Genomic DNA, 16233 nt, shown 5'->3' on the forward strand with positions numbered 1-16233 from the left:
TTGGCCAAGTTGGTCTCGAACTCCCGACCTCAACTCATCCATATACCTCAGCCTTCCCAAAGTGCTGGGATTACAGGCATGAGCCACCATGCCTGGCCAGAAGCATATTTCTACAAGTGATTTCAGTGATTCCTGTTATTTTATCACTTACTATTAGCATAAATGTAAAATCTTCTTGACAACCCCTAACAGTATCACTCAATGTCATAAGTGGTCATGTTAATGCTCAAGGTTATAAATGTGACCCTGAGTAGCAATTTAAGGAGTTAAATATAATAAAACTCTGAAGAATGAAAAAAAAAAAAACTACTATAAAGGAACAGTCAACAAAATATTAGAGATAATTGGTGAGAAAATAAAGAGCAGCATTAAAGCAGGAATGTCCTACAATGATTGTATAAGCTCCAAGCATACCCTCCACACAAACATCCCCCGCAAACACAAAAACAATTCTTGAATAACATAAAGTTTTGAATTTTTGATTGTAGGAGATACCCAAGAATGTACCTGTGACTACTTTGTACATACTACAAAACTTTGAGAAGCACTGGTGCTCTAGGCTGTTAATTAGGTAAGGGGCAGCCAATGACTGGACCCAGGGTGAACATTTGAACCATGGGAAACCAGCCCATAGGCCACCTGCAGACCAGGAAGCAGTCTGGTAGAAAAAGTATAAACAGCTTTGTCCAAGATTAGCTAGGCTGGACTCCCCCTTCAGAAGTTGAAAAGGAAAATATGGAGGGAATCAGTTGGAAGGAGAAGAAATTTAAAAATACAAAAAGCAAAGCAGTGAGGATTATTTAGAAAGAATCATGATGGAGTCCCAGAAAAAGTATCCACAAATTGCCATGCCATGGGTGGGGGCAGTCAGGAAATCACCTCGTCTCCACAACTGCCTTGTCCAGAAAACTGCCTTAGAATTCAGCATACAAGTTTCAACTGGATTTCTGTGATATTTCCATTTCTTTAGTGTCATTTTGCATCCACCAATGAACACTGGGACCTCAGGCAGTTTGAGAAAGCTGCTGCCTAATACATACATTGTTTTTCTGAATTGGTGAGATTTTCCTAGAGAGGTAGTGAGTTACCTATTCTTACTTTCATCCATAGAAGGGCACAGAAATGCTAAGATAGATTTTTATATTAAAAAGTAGTTTTACATACCTGCATTTTTTTCTCTTGCTCATTTTCTCCAATCATTCCAGTACCTGTTACACTTTCACTTCCATCAATGGACACCTATAGGAATAAAATAAAGCTTTAAAACATTTTCCATTTTGATAATGGTTTAGCCTGGTTAAGTACATGGTTCAGGGAGAAGCTTGCAAAAACAACAAAAGAAAAAAAAAGTACATGGTGCTTCGTTATCATTTATTTTTGTGTATATTTGAAAATTTCCATAATAGGTTGGGCATGGTGGCTCACGCCAGTAATCCCAGCACTTTGGGAGGCTGAGGCAAGAGGATAATTTGAGCCCAGGAGTTCAAAACCAGCCTGGGCAAAAGAGCAAGACTCTGTCTCTATTTATTTTGTTTGTAAAGGAAAAAAAAGAAAATTTCCCTAATAAAAGTGAAAAAAAAAAAACAAAACCTTTTAAGTTATATGAGAGATACATGTTCAATGCAGGGGAAAAATATCAGCCCTTTTGATATAAAACTTGAGACTTTCCTTTACTTTTCCTCATCTATAGTTACTACTTCTTAATTCATAAGCAGTTCCATTTATACTTTCTTTTATAGCTCTTCATCCTTGTATATCTTTTGGTGAATTACCTGCCACTCATTTCTCTTCTATAAGCCTTTACCCTATTCCCTTATTTTTTTTTTCCAGTCTTTCTACACTTCACTTAAGATAAATGCTGATCTCTTCGATACTGACTGATTTTGACTTTGAATTGCTAGTGTCTTTTTCTTTTTTTAATTTCTGAATTTGAGACAGGGATCTGTGCTCAAACAATCCTCCCATCTTGGCATCCCAAACTGCTAGGATTATAGGTGTGATATCACGCCATGCCTGGCCAAAATTGGCCAGTTTTTTTTGATGAGGTGTACTTTTTTGTTTTGTTTTCTTTTCATGAAAAATAAAGAAGTTATATATTGGACATTCTTAACATTGTGAAATGCTGTACCTTTGCTGCATACTGTTCCAAAGCACTGATGGTGTCGGGGTCAATTGTGGCATCCCCAGTGTGCAGACCTGCCACTGTCCCATCAGCCTGAATTGCCAAGATGGTGTCAGACTGCGGGACTTGCACTGCGTGGTGGATATAAGCTGTGGTGCCATCTTCCAGCTGAACTGCCTGTAATGCACTCTGGTCATAACTATCTGAGAGAGTGGAAGAGAATGGCATTAAATTAAAGGTAAAATCTGACAAATATTTACATATTGAAAGGAAGAGAGAAATGAGCTTTTATTGAGTAGTTTACTCTGAGTACTGGACCATGTACTTTATATGTGTTATTTCATTTAATCCTCACAGTAATTCTGCAAGGCAGGTATATTTACCGCCTTCATTGTATAAATGGGAACTCAGGTTTGGAGAAGTAACATCACTTTCCTTAGGAATCAGAAAATTTAAAAAACACTAACAGGCCGGGTGCAGTGGCTCAAGCCTATAATCCCAGCACTCTGAGAGGCCGAGACGGGCAGATCACAAGGTCAGGAGATTGAGACCATCCTGGCTAACACGGTGAAACACCCGCTCTACTAAAAATAGAAAAAAAATCAGCCGGGCATGGTGGCACACGCCTGTATTCCCAGCTCCTGGGGAGGCTAAGGCAGGAGAATCTCTTGAACCTGGGAAGCAGAGGTTGCAGTGAGCCAAGATTACGCCACTGCACTCCAGCCTGGGCAACAGAGCGAGAGTCCCTCTCAAAAAACAAACAAAAAAAACCACACTAACAATTAACAGTCAAAAACAATATGTAGAGAAATCAGAATTTGAACTCATGTCAGTATAACTCCACAGTCCCTCCACGGTGTTTTTCTTTTTACCCTCTAAATGTCCACACTAAGATATATCTATATCTATAATGGTATCGATATGAAATTGTGATTTTATATCGATATATATATAGAGAGAGAGTGAAATAATAAATCTAGCCAGTTACAATTAACTTATGACTAAAACTTATTGATAAAGAAAAAAGTGTGCCCATGCGCAGTGGCTCACGCCTATGATCCTAGCACTTTGGGAGGCCAAGCTGGGCAGATCACAAAGTTAAGAGATCGAGACCATCCTGGCCAACATGGTGAAATCTCATCTCTACTAAAAATACAAAAAAAGTAGTTGGGCATGGTGGCGCGCACCTATAGTCCCAGCTGCTCAGGAGGCTGAAGCAGGAGAATCACTTGAACCTGAGAAGTGGAGGTTGCAGTGAGCCGAGATCGTGCCACTGCACTCCAGCCTGATGACAGAGCAAGACTCTGTCGAAAGAGAGAAAGAGAGAGAAGAGAGGAAGGAAGGAGGGAGGGAGGGAGGGAGGGAAAGAGGGAAGGAGGGAGGGAGGGAGGGAGGGAAGGAAGGAAGGAAGGAAGGAAAGGAAGGAAGGAAGGAAGGAAGAAAGGAAGGGGTGTAGACTTTACATTTTTCCAACTGTAATTAAATTTATTTATAAATTTAAGTGTTTTAATTTTTTTAAAGATTCCTCCCTTTAGATTCACAACAAAACAGTCTTTCTAAAATGTGTTATGTCATTCTGTAATAAAATATTCTGTAGCTGGGCGCAGTGGCTCACTCCTGTAATCCCAGCACTTTGGGAGGCTGAGGTGGGTGGATCACCTGAGGTCAGGAGTTCGAGACCAGCCTGACCAAAATGGTGACACCCCATCTCTACTAAAATGCAAAAATTAGCCGGGCGTAGTGGCGGGTGCCTGTAATCTCAGCTACTTGGGAGGCTGAGGCCAGAGAATCACTTGAAACCAGGAGGCGGAGGTTGCAGTGAGCCGAGATTGCGCCCCTGCACTCCAGCCTGGCAACAGAGTGAGACTCTCTCAAAAAAATAAATAAATAAAATAAATTAAAATATTCTCTAAAGTAGTAACAATAGGTAACATTTGTTGAGCATTTAGTACGTGACAAACACAGTTCTAAGTGCTTTACATGTTTGTGCATTCTGCCCTCACAACAACCCTACATATGATATGGACACGTACTATAATCCTCATTTTACAGATGATGAAACTAAAGAACAGAGAAGTAATCTGCTTAACGTCACACAACTAAAAAAAAACAAAACAGTAGTTTTGAATCTACATAGTCTGGCTGCAGAGCTGTACTCATCATTCCTACACATTCCACCTCAAAACTCTGAACTTCCTTAAACAAATGTAATAAGCATTAACGTTTTGTTGTATTTGCTTCAAATATTTTTGAAACTGTATACTTAGTTTCAATTAAACACAGTAGGCAAAGGACCTTGCTTTTAAAATTTTATATATATGTGTGTATATATATATATATATTTTTTTTTTTTTTTTTTTTTAAATTTTTGAGACAGAGTCTCACTTTGTTGCACAGGCTGGAGTGCAGTGGCACGATTTCGACTACACTGCAACCTCCTTCTGGGTACAAGCGGTTCTCCTGCCACAGCCTCCTGAGTAGCCAGAATTAAAGGCATGCGCCACCACACCCGGCTAATTTTTGTATTTTTAGTAGAGACAGGGTTTTGCCATGTTGGCCAGGCTAGTCTCGAACCACTGACCTCAGGTGATCCGCCTGCGTCGGCCTCCCAAAGTGCTAGGATTACAGGCATGAACTACCGTGTCCAGCTAAAAAATTCTATTTAAGAGGAAGAAACAGGTTAGGCAAAGTGGTTCATGTATATGACCCCAGTGCTTTGGGAAGTCGGAGGAGGAGGACTTCTTGAGGCCAGGAGTTCAAGACTAGCTTGAGGCCACAGGGCAAGACCCTATATTTAACAAAAAAAATTTAATCAGAAAATAAAAATTAAAATATTAGCTGGCTGTGGTGACACACACGTATAGTCCTAGATGCTCACGAGGCTGAGGCAGGAAAGTCCCTTGAGCCCAGGAATTCAAGGCTGTAGTGAGCTATGATCGTGCCACTGCTCTCTAGCCTAACAGAGTAAGATCTTATCTCTAAAATACAGAAATAAATAAAATATGAAGTTAACCATTTCAATGTTACATCGTGATTTTATTTCTTAGTCTTTTTAAAAAGTAGCCAAGGCTGCATTTAAAATATGAAATTAAGGCTGAGTGCAGTAGCTAACGCCTATAATCCCAGCACTTTGGGAGGCTGGCTTGAGGTCAGGAGTTTGAGATTAGCCCGGCAACACAGTAAGACCCTATCTTTACAAAAAATGAAAAAATTAGCCGGGAGTGGTGGCGTGCACCTGTAGTCCCAGCTATTCAGGAGGCTGAGGTGGGAGGATCCCTGAGCCTAGGAGTTTGAGCCTGCAGTGAGCTGTGCTTGCGCCACCACACTCCAGCCTGGCAACAGAGTGAGACCTTGTCTCTTAAAAAAAAAGCCAACCAAAAAAACAAAATGTGGCCTCTACTTTAAGTATTCCAGGGACCAATCATTTGGTTTGCTGTTCCAACTTGTCACTAGACATCTCAAATTGTAGGAAAATTTTTCCTTAAATCATGCCACCCTGTACTTTAATGAAGAAATACAATTCTTTCCTATGACAACACTTCAGAAGCTAAACGCAGGTCTTCTTTCCCCCTACACTCTCACTTCTCCCTTATTTTATTCGTACTTTCAAAGTTATTTTACCTTTGGAGGTGTGGTGAATAAATGCTGTGGTACCATCTTCTAACTGCACTGCTTGACCATCCTCTAGACGCAAACTGTCCCCTGCTCAAGAACAATGCTTACATTTAGATCTCATGTTTTCTAGCACATTCCAATTAACTCACTTAGCAACAAGAGTCAATAAACCATTAACACATTATAACAATCTACATTTGCTTCATGAGTCTTTGAACATTTAAGTAAGTTCAGCAAAGCTTCTCTGAGTCAGTGTTTAAAGGTAAAAAGATATTAGAATATTGGTTTTAGGAATATATACCAGTATTAAAGAGAGTTGAAAGAAGGGGAAAAATGAAGAAAATGAGAGACATGTACGATTCAACTCAAAAAACAGAAACATTCACTTAGGACTGTTACTCAATCTCCACAGTGCAGTCCAGTAACTTCTTTTCCATTATCTTTAAGAGAAAGTCTTGGTTAAGATCCACTCTGTGGTATCTATAATCTCCCTTTACAGAAGGAGGACTTGAGATCGAGCCCAAGTTTAGGTAGTAAGAGGGAGCTGCAGGCAGCAAATACTAAAAGCTGAGAATTAAAATGGTTTCCTGTGCTGTTATCTTAAATACTTACTACTTTTAGGTATGGGTACATGTTGAACATAGGCAGCAGAACCATCTTCCAACTGAATGACCTGGCCATCTATGAGTTTTCCATCTAGAACAAAAGATTCAAGACAATAAATTGGCACAAACAAAAATTTTAAACTTTATACAATTTCAAAATGATATCAACTATAAAAACATACACAACTTAAGCTCGTGTTCATCTTGATTCTTCCCTCAACGTTCTGAGGCAATTCAATAACACATCCAGTGATCCTACAGAAAGCAGAAAATCCTCCCTCAGCCATCCTTCCTCCCCTGCAATTTTCAATTAGATGAGGTCAAGAGGAAGAGTGGCTCATCACAGCAGGCTACATGAGTTCGACTGCTATATAGGTATTTTCAGAGTCACTTAGAATCAGTGACCATGACCGGGGGGAGCTGAAGCTGGGAAGACAGACAGATATGTCAGTGTATGTGAGGTCAGTTGTCATTCTCATCCCTGAGGGCTAAAAGACCCTTGTTTATGTATGCGTGTGTTCAGTAGGTTTCCATAAAAACAAAGAGTTTTTGAGGACTTGGCTGTTTCCTGGAGCAAAGCAAACACTAATTCAGAGACAATGTTAGATAAGCAAGACCAAATGTCTTTTTTTTTTTGAGACAGAGTTTTGCTCTTGTTGCCCAGGCCAGAGTGCAATGGTATGATCTCGGCTCACTGCAACCTTTGCCTCCTGGGTTCAAGCGACTCTCCTGCCTCAGCCTCCTGAGTAGCTGGGATTACAGGCATGCACCACCATGCCCAGCTAATTTTGTATTTTTAGTAGAGACAGGGTTTCTCCATGTTGGTCAGGCTGGTCTCGAACTTCCGACCTCAGGTGATCTGCCCGCCTCGGCCTCCCAAAGTGTTGGGATTACAGGCATGAGCCACCGTGCCCAGCCCCAAATGTCTTTACTCTTACACATATTTGGTAAAAATATGAAATAATGACCTGAAGCAAAGAAGCAAGAAAGGTCTTACTAGAAAATAGTCCAGACATACTCCTTGCTCTCCTCTCCCCCACTAATTTTGATATCCCAGGGTATCTTCCAAGTATCTCAAGGGACGACCCCAAATTATATTAAAAAAAAAAAAAGGAATTAAACTGAAATGACTTAAAATTATCATGTGCAATACAACATCTTTAGGAGAGATAGGAAAGGTGGGATAGCTTCTAGGTGCTCCAACTCACAGGTCATAAATCACTGGTGTTAACCAATCAGCCATATGTGAGGCACATACCTTTAGAATTGTGTTGTATGTAAGCAGTAGAACCATCTGCAAGTGTTACTGCTTGCAAGCTTACGCCTTCCATATTTTCTAAGTTGTCACCATCTATTACAAAAAAAAAATCAGTATTTTCTTTAGACAGCTAGCATATGGACACGCTAATTTTTTTAAAAAATAAAGATCAGAAAAAAGGTAGATTGCTTAACTCAGACTCAAAATGAGATTTAGTGGCCAGGTGTGGTGGCTCACGCCTGTAATCACAGCACTTTGGAGAGATGGGTGGATCACAAGGTCAGAAGTTTGAGACCAGCCTGGCCAATGTGGTGAAACCCTGTCTCTAATAAAATACAAAAATTAGCCGGGCACGGTGGTGCGCGCCTGTAGTCCCAGCTACTTGGGAGGCTGAGGCAGAAGAATTGCTTGAACCCAGGAGGCAGATGTTGCAGTGAGCTGAGATTGTGCCACTGCACTCCAGCCTGGGCGACAGAGCCAGACTTCGCCTCAAAAAAAAAAAAAAAAGTGAGATTTAGTACTTACCAAAAAAATAGGCTGGGAACAAAAGGCTCATGCCTGTAATCCCAGCACTTTTGGAGGCTGAGGTGGGTGGATGGCTTGAGTCCAGGAGTTCGAGACTAGCCTGGGCAACATGGTGAAACCATGTCTCTACTAAAAATAAAATAATTAGCTGGGCACGCTAGTGCATGCCTGTAGTCTCAGCTACTTGGGAGGCTGAGGTGACAGGATGTCTTAAGCCCAGGAGGCAGAGGTTGCAGTGAGCCGAGATTGTGCCACTGCACTCCAGCCTGGGCGACAAAGCGAGACCTTGTCTCAAAAAAAAAAAAGGAAAAAGAAAAAAAAAATTACGTGCCCTACTGTACCCACACCAAGGTAAAAAATACACATAGAGGCCAGGCGCAGTGGCTCATGCCTGTAATCCCAGCACTTTGGGAGGCTGAGGCAGGTTGATTACCTGAGGTCAGGAGTTTGAGAACAGCCTGGCCAATGTGGTGAAACCCTGTCTCTACTAAAAATACAAAAATTAGCTGGCGTAATGGTGCGTGCCTATAATCCCAGCTACTCAGGAGGCTGAGGCAGGAGAATCGCTTGAACTTGGGAGGCAAAGGTTGCAGTGAGCCGACATTGCGCCATTGCACTGCAGCCTGGGCAACAAGAGTAAAACTCTGTCCCGTTTCAAAAAAAAAAAAAACCCTCATAGAAAGACCTAGGTTTATATATATTGTTTTCTGGTAAATCAGGAACTAGGAAGTTGTAAATTTTCATTTTCTTTTAAGATAAATGATATTTTCAAACTCATCCCTTCAAACACAACTGCTCACCTGCCACTGTGACTGCCTCTGTCAAGCACAGGGTAACATGCTGAGCCTCCATCCCTCCTCCAGGAAACTCTGTCATTCCCTGAGAATCTCGATTTATTTGGGCTAACAACATCTTCTACCTTGAAGAAAAATAAAGACACTTGGGAACAAAGAATGATACATATGAAATGAAAGTTACAAAGAATATTTGTGAATCACAAAAAACTGCTGAGGATGTAATGGTGTTGGAAATAAGATAAAATTTCACTCAATATGTAGGGTAAGAGTATTAGCCCGAAGTCCAAGGCATGCATCTCATAATTCAACAATTCAAACTGATGGGCACAATCTTTTATCAGTGTGCTCAGCAACTTAGAAGCGCACTGACAAATTGTACCCATCAGTTTTGTATGATCTCTAAAATTCCCATAATTTGACTCCTTTGGGTTTAGCATTGTTGAAGATTCCCACTTACAATGTGTCAGCATATTTTGTTGACTTAATCTTCAGAAATCTACCCCGAATCTGGCTACCTCTCACAACCTTCACCATTACTTCCCTGATCCAAGCCACAACCAGTCTCTCATCTGCATTACTTTAACAGCATCCTAACTTATTTCCCTGCTTCTCCATTAGCCTCCTACACTCTTCTTTTGACACAGCAGTCAGTGTCCTTTGAAGGGAAAAGTGAGCTCATGTCCCTCTTCTACTCAAAACCTTCCGAGGACTCCTCATCAGAGTAAAATCCCCAAATCCTTACACTGACCAATGAGGCTAATGATCTTGCCCCTCATTTCCTACTACTCACCATCTCATTCACTCCACTTCAGCTACAGTGGCATCCCTGCTTTTCCTCAAGCATACTGGATGTTCTGCTGCCTTAAGACGTGTTCATTTGAGTTTCCTTCTGCCTGAAACATTTTCCCCAGTATCTTCAGTATTTATTCCCTCACCTCTTCAAGTCTTTGCTCAAATGGAATGAGAGCTTCTCTGTCCATCCCATTTCAAACTGTACCTCCCAACTGCTCAATCACAGTAAACCCCATCCTTTTTTTCCCCTCCATATTTCTGCACAGTCCTTATTATTTGACAAATTACATGTATTTACTTATTTAGTTTATCTATTTCCCCTTCCATGAGAATGGACAGAGATTTTTTTTTTTTGTTTGCTCACTGCTGACTCTAGTGCCTAAAAAGTGCTTGGCCCATAGCAGAAGTACAATAGGTATTGAATAAGTGGATGAACGGGCAACTCTTCTACGAATCACCAACACAACCTCCTTCTTCCCTTCTACCTCCAGGTCTCCTTACCTCTGTGGACCTTGGCTTACCTCAAACAGTAGCTAGGATAATTTAGCTGCCTTGGGCCAGGGAATTGAACCAGATGTCTTGAGGATGACCTTTCCAGGTCCAAAGATCTGACTTAGCATCAATATTTAAAAAAGCAGGATGGGCGCGGTGGCTCACGCCTGTAACCCCAGCACTTTGGGAGGCCCAGGTGGGTGGATCGCCTGAGGTCAGGAGTTCGAGGCTAGCCTGGCCAACATGGTGAAACCCTGTCTCTACTAAAACTACAAAAAAACATTAGCTGAGCATGGTGGTGCAAGCCTGTAATCCTAAGCTACTCAGGAGGCTGAGGCAGGAGAATCGCTTGAACCCAGGAGGCGGAGGTTGCAGTGAGCTGAGATCGTGCCATTGCACTCCAGTCTGGGCTACAAGAGTGAAACTCCGTCTCAAAAAATAAATAAGTAAATAAATAAATAAATAAATAAATAAAAGAGCAATACACAGATAGTAGTAATAATTTGTAATTCATTTTACGTTTAGGATTGTTTGAAGAAATTTGTCTTGGAAATACTATGAACTGTACCCTCATTAGACCAAAAGTGGGAACTACTGTTCATATACACAAAAAGGTATCAGTGCTATGATAAAAGTCAGTCAAGGCTGGGCACAGTGGCTCACACCTGAATTCACAGCACTTTGAAAGGCCAAGGCAGATGGATCACCTGAGGTCAGAAGTTTGAGACTAGCCTGGCCAACATGGTGAAACCCTGTCTCTACTAAAAATACAAAAAAATTAGCTGGATGTGGTCGCACGCACACTTAAAGAAAAAAAATAAAAAGTTAAAGGGTGACCTTTTAGGTACAAAAGGATCCATAATTTATAACTGTTCATAGAACAAGATGGAACGTCATTTCCTTGGCACCTCCAAAGGCTGACAGAGAAAACTCAAAGTAACACCAGTACCCTACTGTTAAGACCCGTGGGCTGCGTGCGGCAGCTCGCACCTGTAATCCCAGCACTTTGGGAGGCCAGGGTGGATGGATCACCTGAGGTCAGGAGTTCAATACCAGCCTGATCAACAAGGTGAAACCCCGTCACTATCAAAAATACAAAAATTAGCCGGGCGTGGTAGTGCACGCCTGTAATCCCAGCTACTTGGGAGGCTGAGGCAGGAGAACTGCCTGAACCCGGGAGGCAGAGGTTGCAGTGAGCCGAGATCACAACATTGCACTCCAGGCTGGGCAACAAGAGCGAAACTCCGTCTCGGGGCGTGGGGGAGGTAAAAAAGAAAAAGACCCCTGCTGAGTATAAAATTAGCATAGGCTAATTTTCAGTCACAAAAAGACACTGCATTACTCCACTTTTTTTTTTTTTTTTTTTTTTTTTTGAGACAGCGTCTCACTGTAGCCGAAGCTAGAACGCAATGGCGTGATCTCAGCTCACTGCAACCTCCACCTCCCAGGTTCAAGCGATTCTCATGCCTCAGCCTCTCAAGTAGCTAGGATTACAGGTGTGTGCCACCACACCTGGCTCGTTTTTGTATTTTTAGTAGAGGTGGGGTTTCACCATATTGGCCAGGCTGGTGTCAAACTTCTGACCTCAAGTGATCTGCATGCCTCAGCCTCCCAAAGTACTGGGATTACAAGGGTGAGCCACTGCGCCCAGAAAATATATGATATATATTTGAGAGTCGAGTCTCACTGTCACCCACGCTGGACTGCAGTGGCAGGACCCTGCAACCTCAAATTCTTGGGCTCATGTGATCCTCTTGCCTCAGCCTCCTGAGTAGCTAGGATTATAGAAATAAGCCACACCCAGTGTTGAGTTATATTTAAATATAGCCAGAGTCTAAGCATGTTCCATTAAATAAACATCATTTAGTGAAGTAAAAAGTAATTAGAATGTGCTGGCAAATGAGACAAAGTTCTCACAGACTCCATAAGATGCTAAGGGTTAAAGTATGGGGAAAGAGTTTATACTGCCAATTTTAATTGGGGCAGTAGAATATCCTACTGGATGGGTGAAATGTTGAAACTTGAAGGCTTTGTGCAGTTCCAGGACTATTCCAAAACTGAATATATGAAACTGACTGGCAGGTAGGTACAGCCTGATACCTTTGAAGTGACAACAGAGATAGGGCCTGCTAGGCTTAAAGCTAAAAATACCTGACAGAAAAGAGCTGAGAGCAGAGACAAGAATTTAGAAATGAACATCTAGGTCTAGTCATCAGGTATGCCCAGTTTGGTGATGGTTTGATCTTAACTGAACCACTGATGTGCAAAAGAACAAAAAACACTTCTCTTAAACTTCGTAAACTGGTGTTACAGGCGCACACCACCATGCCCAGCTAATTTTTTGTATTTTTAGTAGAGAAGGGTTTTCACCATGCTGGCCAGGCTGGTCTTGAACTCCTGACCTCACGATCCACCCACCTTAGCTTCCCAAAGTGCATGAGCCATTGCACCAGCCAGCCATGAGTTTTACTCTTCAAAATTTTTGTTGTCGGGCATGGTGGCTCACACCTATAATTCTAGCACTTTGGGTGGGTGAGGCTGGTGGATCACCTGAAGTCAGGAGTTTGAGAACGGCCTGGCCAACATGGCAAAACCCTGTCTCTACTAAAAATACAAGAAAATCAGCCGGGTATGGTGATGCGTGCCTATAATCCCAGATACTCTGGGGGCTGAGGCAGGAGAATCACTTGAACCCGGGGGGGGGGAGGCAGCAGTGAGCCAAGATCGTGCCACTGCACTCCAGCCTGAGCAACAGAGTGAAACTCTATCTCGAAAAAAAAAAAAAAACAACTTTTTCATCCTCTCACTTAAGAGTATTACCCTATTGTAATATTTAAAAGTATTACAGTAATCTGTCTGCGCCATGTTCTCATCGTTTCAGTCTAGTAACACTGTCAGCTATTTTATTGTGTTTTGTAGACCACTAAAATTTTCCTTGCAGGCTGGGCATGGTGGCTCACACCTGTAATTGCAGCACCTGGGAAGGCCAAGGAGGGAAGACGGCTTGAGGCCAGGAGTTCAAGACCAGCCCAGGCAACACAGTGAAACCCTGTCTCTACTGAAAAAAGAAAAAAATTATGCTGGGCATAGTGGCTCACATCTATAATCTCAGCACTTTGGGAGGCCGTGGTGGGTGGATCACCTAAGGTCAGGTGTTTGAGACCACCCTGGCCAACGTGGTGAAACCCAGTCACTACTAAAAATACAAAAATTAGCCAGGCGTGGTGACAGATGACTGCAATCCCAGCTACTTGGGAGGGTGAGGCAGGAGAATCACTTGAACCCAGAAGACGTAGGTTGCAGTGAGCCGAGATTGTGTCACTGCACTCCAGCCTGGGCAACAAGAGCAAGACTCCGTCTCAAAAAAAAAAAAAAAAAAAGAAAAAAATTAGGCCAAGCATGGTAGCTCACGTCTGTAATCCCAGCACTTTGGGAGGCTGAGGTGGGTGGATCACCTGAGGTAAGGAGTTCAAGACCAGCCTGGCCAACTAGGTGAAACCCTGTCTCTACTAAAAATACAAAAATTAGCCAAGTGTGGTGGCGGGTGTCTGTAATCCCAGCTACTCAGGAGGCTAAGGAAGGAGAATCACTTGAACCTGGGAGTTGGAGGCTGCAGTGAGCCGAGATCTACGACTGCACTCCAGCCTGGGCGAACTCTATCTCAAAAAAAAAAAAAAAAAAAAAAAAAAATTAACCAGACATAGTGGCTTGCACCTGTAATACCGAGCTACTTGGCAGGCTGAGGAGGAGGGAGGATCACTTGGGCCTGGGAGGTACAGGCTGCACTGAGCTGTGATTGTGCCACTGCACTCCTGCCTGGGAAACAGAGAGAAATCCTCCCAAAAGCAAAAAAACAAAAAACAAAAAAAACCCTTTTCCTTGCAGACAATATTGTAATATAAATTTAAAACTTAATAAGTCCTTTGGGAGGCCAAGACGGGCAGATCACGAGGTCAGGAGATCAAGACCATCCTGGCTAACACGGTGAAACCCTGTCTCTACAAAAAATACAAAAAAAAAAAAATTAGCCAAGCGTGGTGGCAGGCATCTGTAGTCTCAGCTACTCGGGAGGCTGAGACGGGAGAATGATGTGAACCTGGGAGGGGGAGCTCGCAGTGAGCCGAGATCACGCCACTGCACTCCAGCCTGGGCGACAGAGTGAGACTCCATCTTAGAAAAAATAAATAAATAAATAAAGATAAGTCCCAGACAGGCACAGTGGCTCACAAGGTCAGGAGTTCAAGACCAGCCTGGCCAACATGCTGAAACCCTGTCTCTACTAAAATTAAAAAAAAATAGCTGGGCGTGCTGGTGCATGTCTGTAATCCCAGCTACTTGGGAGGCTGAGGCAGGGGAATCATTCGAACCACCGGGAGGTGGAGGTTGCAGTGAGCTGAGATCATACCACTGAACCCCAGCCTGGGTGACAGAGTAAGACCCCGTCTCAAAACAAATAAAATAATAAGTCCCAATAGCTTAACAAATCAAACATTTTCATTTTTCCTGGTTTTATTCTCTAGCCTTGCTAGCCACACACATACATAATTTTTACAGCACAATTATCATACAGATAACATTTGGTATTCAGCTTCTTTCATTTCTATAAATTTTCCTAAGTTGTCAAAAATTGATCACTTTTAACTCACATTTAACAAATTAGTTACCCTTACAGGCCATTTAGTATTTTTTTTTTTTTTTTGAGACGGAGTCTCCCTCTGTCCCCCAGGCTGGAGCACAGCGACGCAATCTTGTCTAACTGCAACCTCAGCCTCCCGGGTTCAAGCAATTCCCCTGCCTCAGCCTCCTGAGTGGCTGGGATTACAGGTGACCACCACCACGCCCAGCTAATTTTTTGTATTTTTTTAGTAGAGATGAGATTTCACCATGTTGGTCAGGCCGGTCTTGAACTCCTGACCTTGTGATCCACCCGCCTCGGCCTCCCAAAGTCCTGGGATTACAGGCATGAGCATTATTCTTATTATGTAATTAACATGCACCATTTATTGATTGATTGATTGCTTGATTGATTGAGACAGATCTTGCTCTGTCCCCCAGGCTGGAGTGCAGTAGTGCAATCTCAGCTCACTGCAACCTCCGCCTCCTGGGTTCAAGCGATTCTTCTGCTTCAGCCTCCCGAGTAGCTGGGATTACAGGCATGGACCACCATGCTCGGCTAAGTTTTATATTTTTAGTAGAGACAGGGTTTTGCCATGTTGGCCAGGTTGGTCTCAAATTCCTGACCTTAGGTGATCCACCCATCTCAGCCTCCCAAAGTACTGGGATTATAGGCGTGAGCCACCGCGCCCGGCCTACAAACATTTTTTTAAAAATTAGCTGGGCATGGTGGTGTGCACTTGTAGTCCTAGCTACTCAGGAGTCTGAGGTGGGAGGATGGCTTGTGCCAGGGAGGTTGAGGCTACAGTGAGCTGAGATCATGCCACTGCACTCTAGTCTGGGTGAGAGTGAGACCCTGTCTCTTAAAAAAAATTGATTTTTAAAAAAATATCTATACACAAATACACACACACACACACACACACACACACACGGCATCCCTAAATGAAACATGTAGGCATTTAAAAGAATGAGATCTATCTATTTGAAACAGTGAGAAACATGTCCAAGACACATGGTAAGTGGGAAAAAGCAAGTTGCAGAAGAGCAGATACCATATGATTGTATTCATGTTTTTAAAAACGTATATAGATATCTGTATATGCTTGCATGAACATTTAAAAATTCAGTGCTTACCTTCCAGAAATGGAACTATGCTATGAGGGTGGAGTGGTTTTTTATTTTAAAAATAAAACCATGTAGTAGAGGCACAGTTCAATACAGTCATGCTATATTTCTGTGAAGAACACAATGAGCCCTTACTTCACAGCAACATCCCAACACACAGGAAAGGACTATGAACATTTTGCAAACCATGTATCTGATAAGGGATTTCTATCTAGAGGGTATAAAGTACTCTCACAACCCAGTCATAATAAGATGAATAATTCAACTTTAAAATCGGTAAAGGAT

The 16233-nt window shown here is 42.4% G+C and overlaps 1 protein-coding gene across 6 annotated transcripts in view; it reads right to left on the bottom strand.

Annotated features, from left to right (window-relative positions):
* LOC105488759 (zinc finger protein 143) overlaps positions 1-16233 on the bottom strand; it is a 63157-nt gene that overhangs the window by 44285 nt on the left and 2639 nt on the right. For 3 of the 6 annotated variants that reach the window (XM_011753158.3, XM_011753157.3, XM_011753153.2), the window contains exons 2-7: positions 8926-9044; positions 7601-7693; positions 6350-6433; positions 5744-5827; positions 2129-2325; positions 1165-1239 (exon numbers count right to left, since the gene is read on the bottom strand). In XM_011753158.3, coding sequence (XP_011751460.1) covers positions 1165-1239; positions 2129-2325; positions 5744-5827; positions 6350-6433; positions 7601-7693; positions 8926-9037 — 645 coding nt within the window. In that variant the 5' untranslated portion in view covers positions 9038-9044. Of the gene's footprint in view, positions 1-1164; positions 1240-2128; positions 2326-5743; positions 5828-6349; positions 6434-6524; positions 6558-7600; positions 7694-8925; positions 9045-16233 lie in introns of those variants that run through there. The other 3 variants (XM_011753154.3, XM_071075114.1, XM_011753155.2) reach the window with 3 other exon arrangements.

The sequence above is a fragment of the Macaca nemestrina genome, chromosome 12, assembly GCF_043159975.1.
Source record: "Macaca nemestrina isolate mMacNem1 chromosome 12, mMacNem.hap1, whole genome shotgun sequence".
Lineage (NCBI taxonomy): Eukaryota > Metazoa > Chordata > Mammalia > Primates > Cercopithecidae > Macaca > Macaca nemestrina.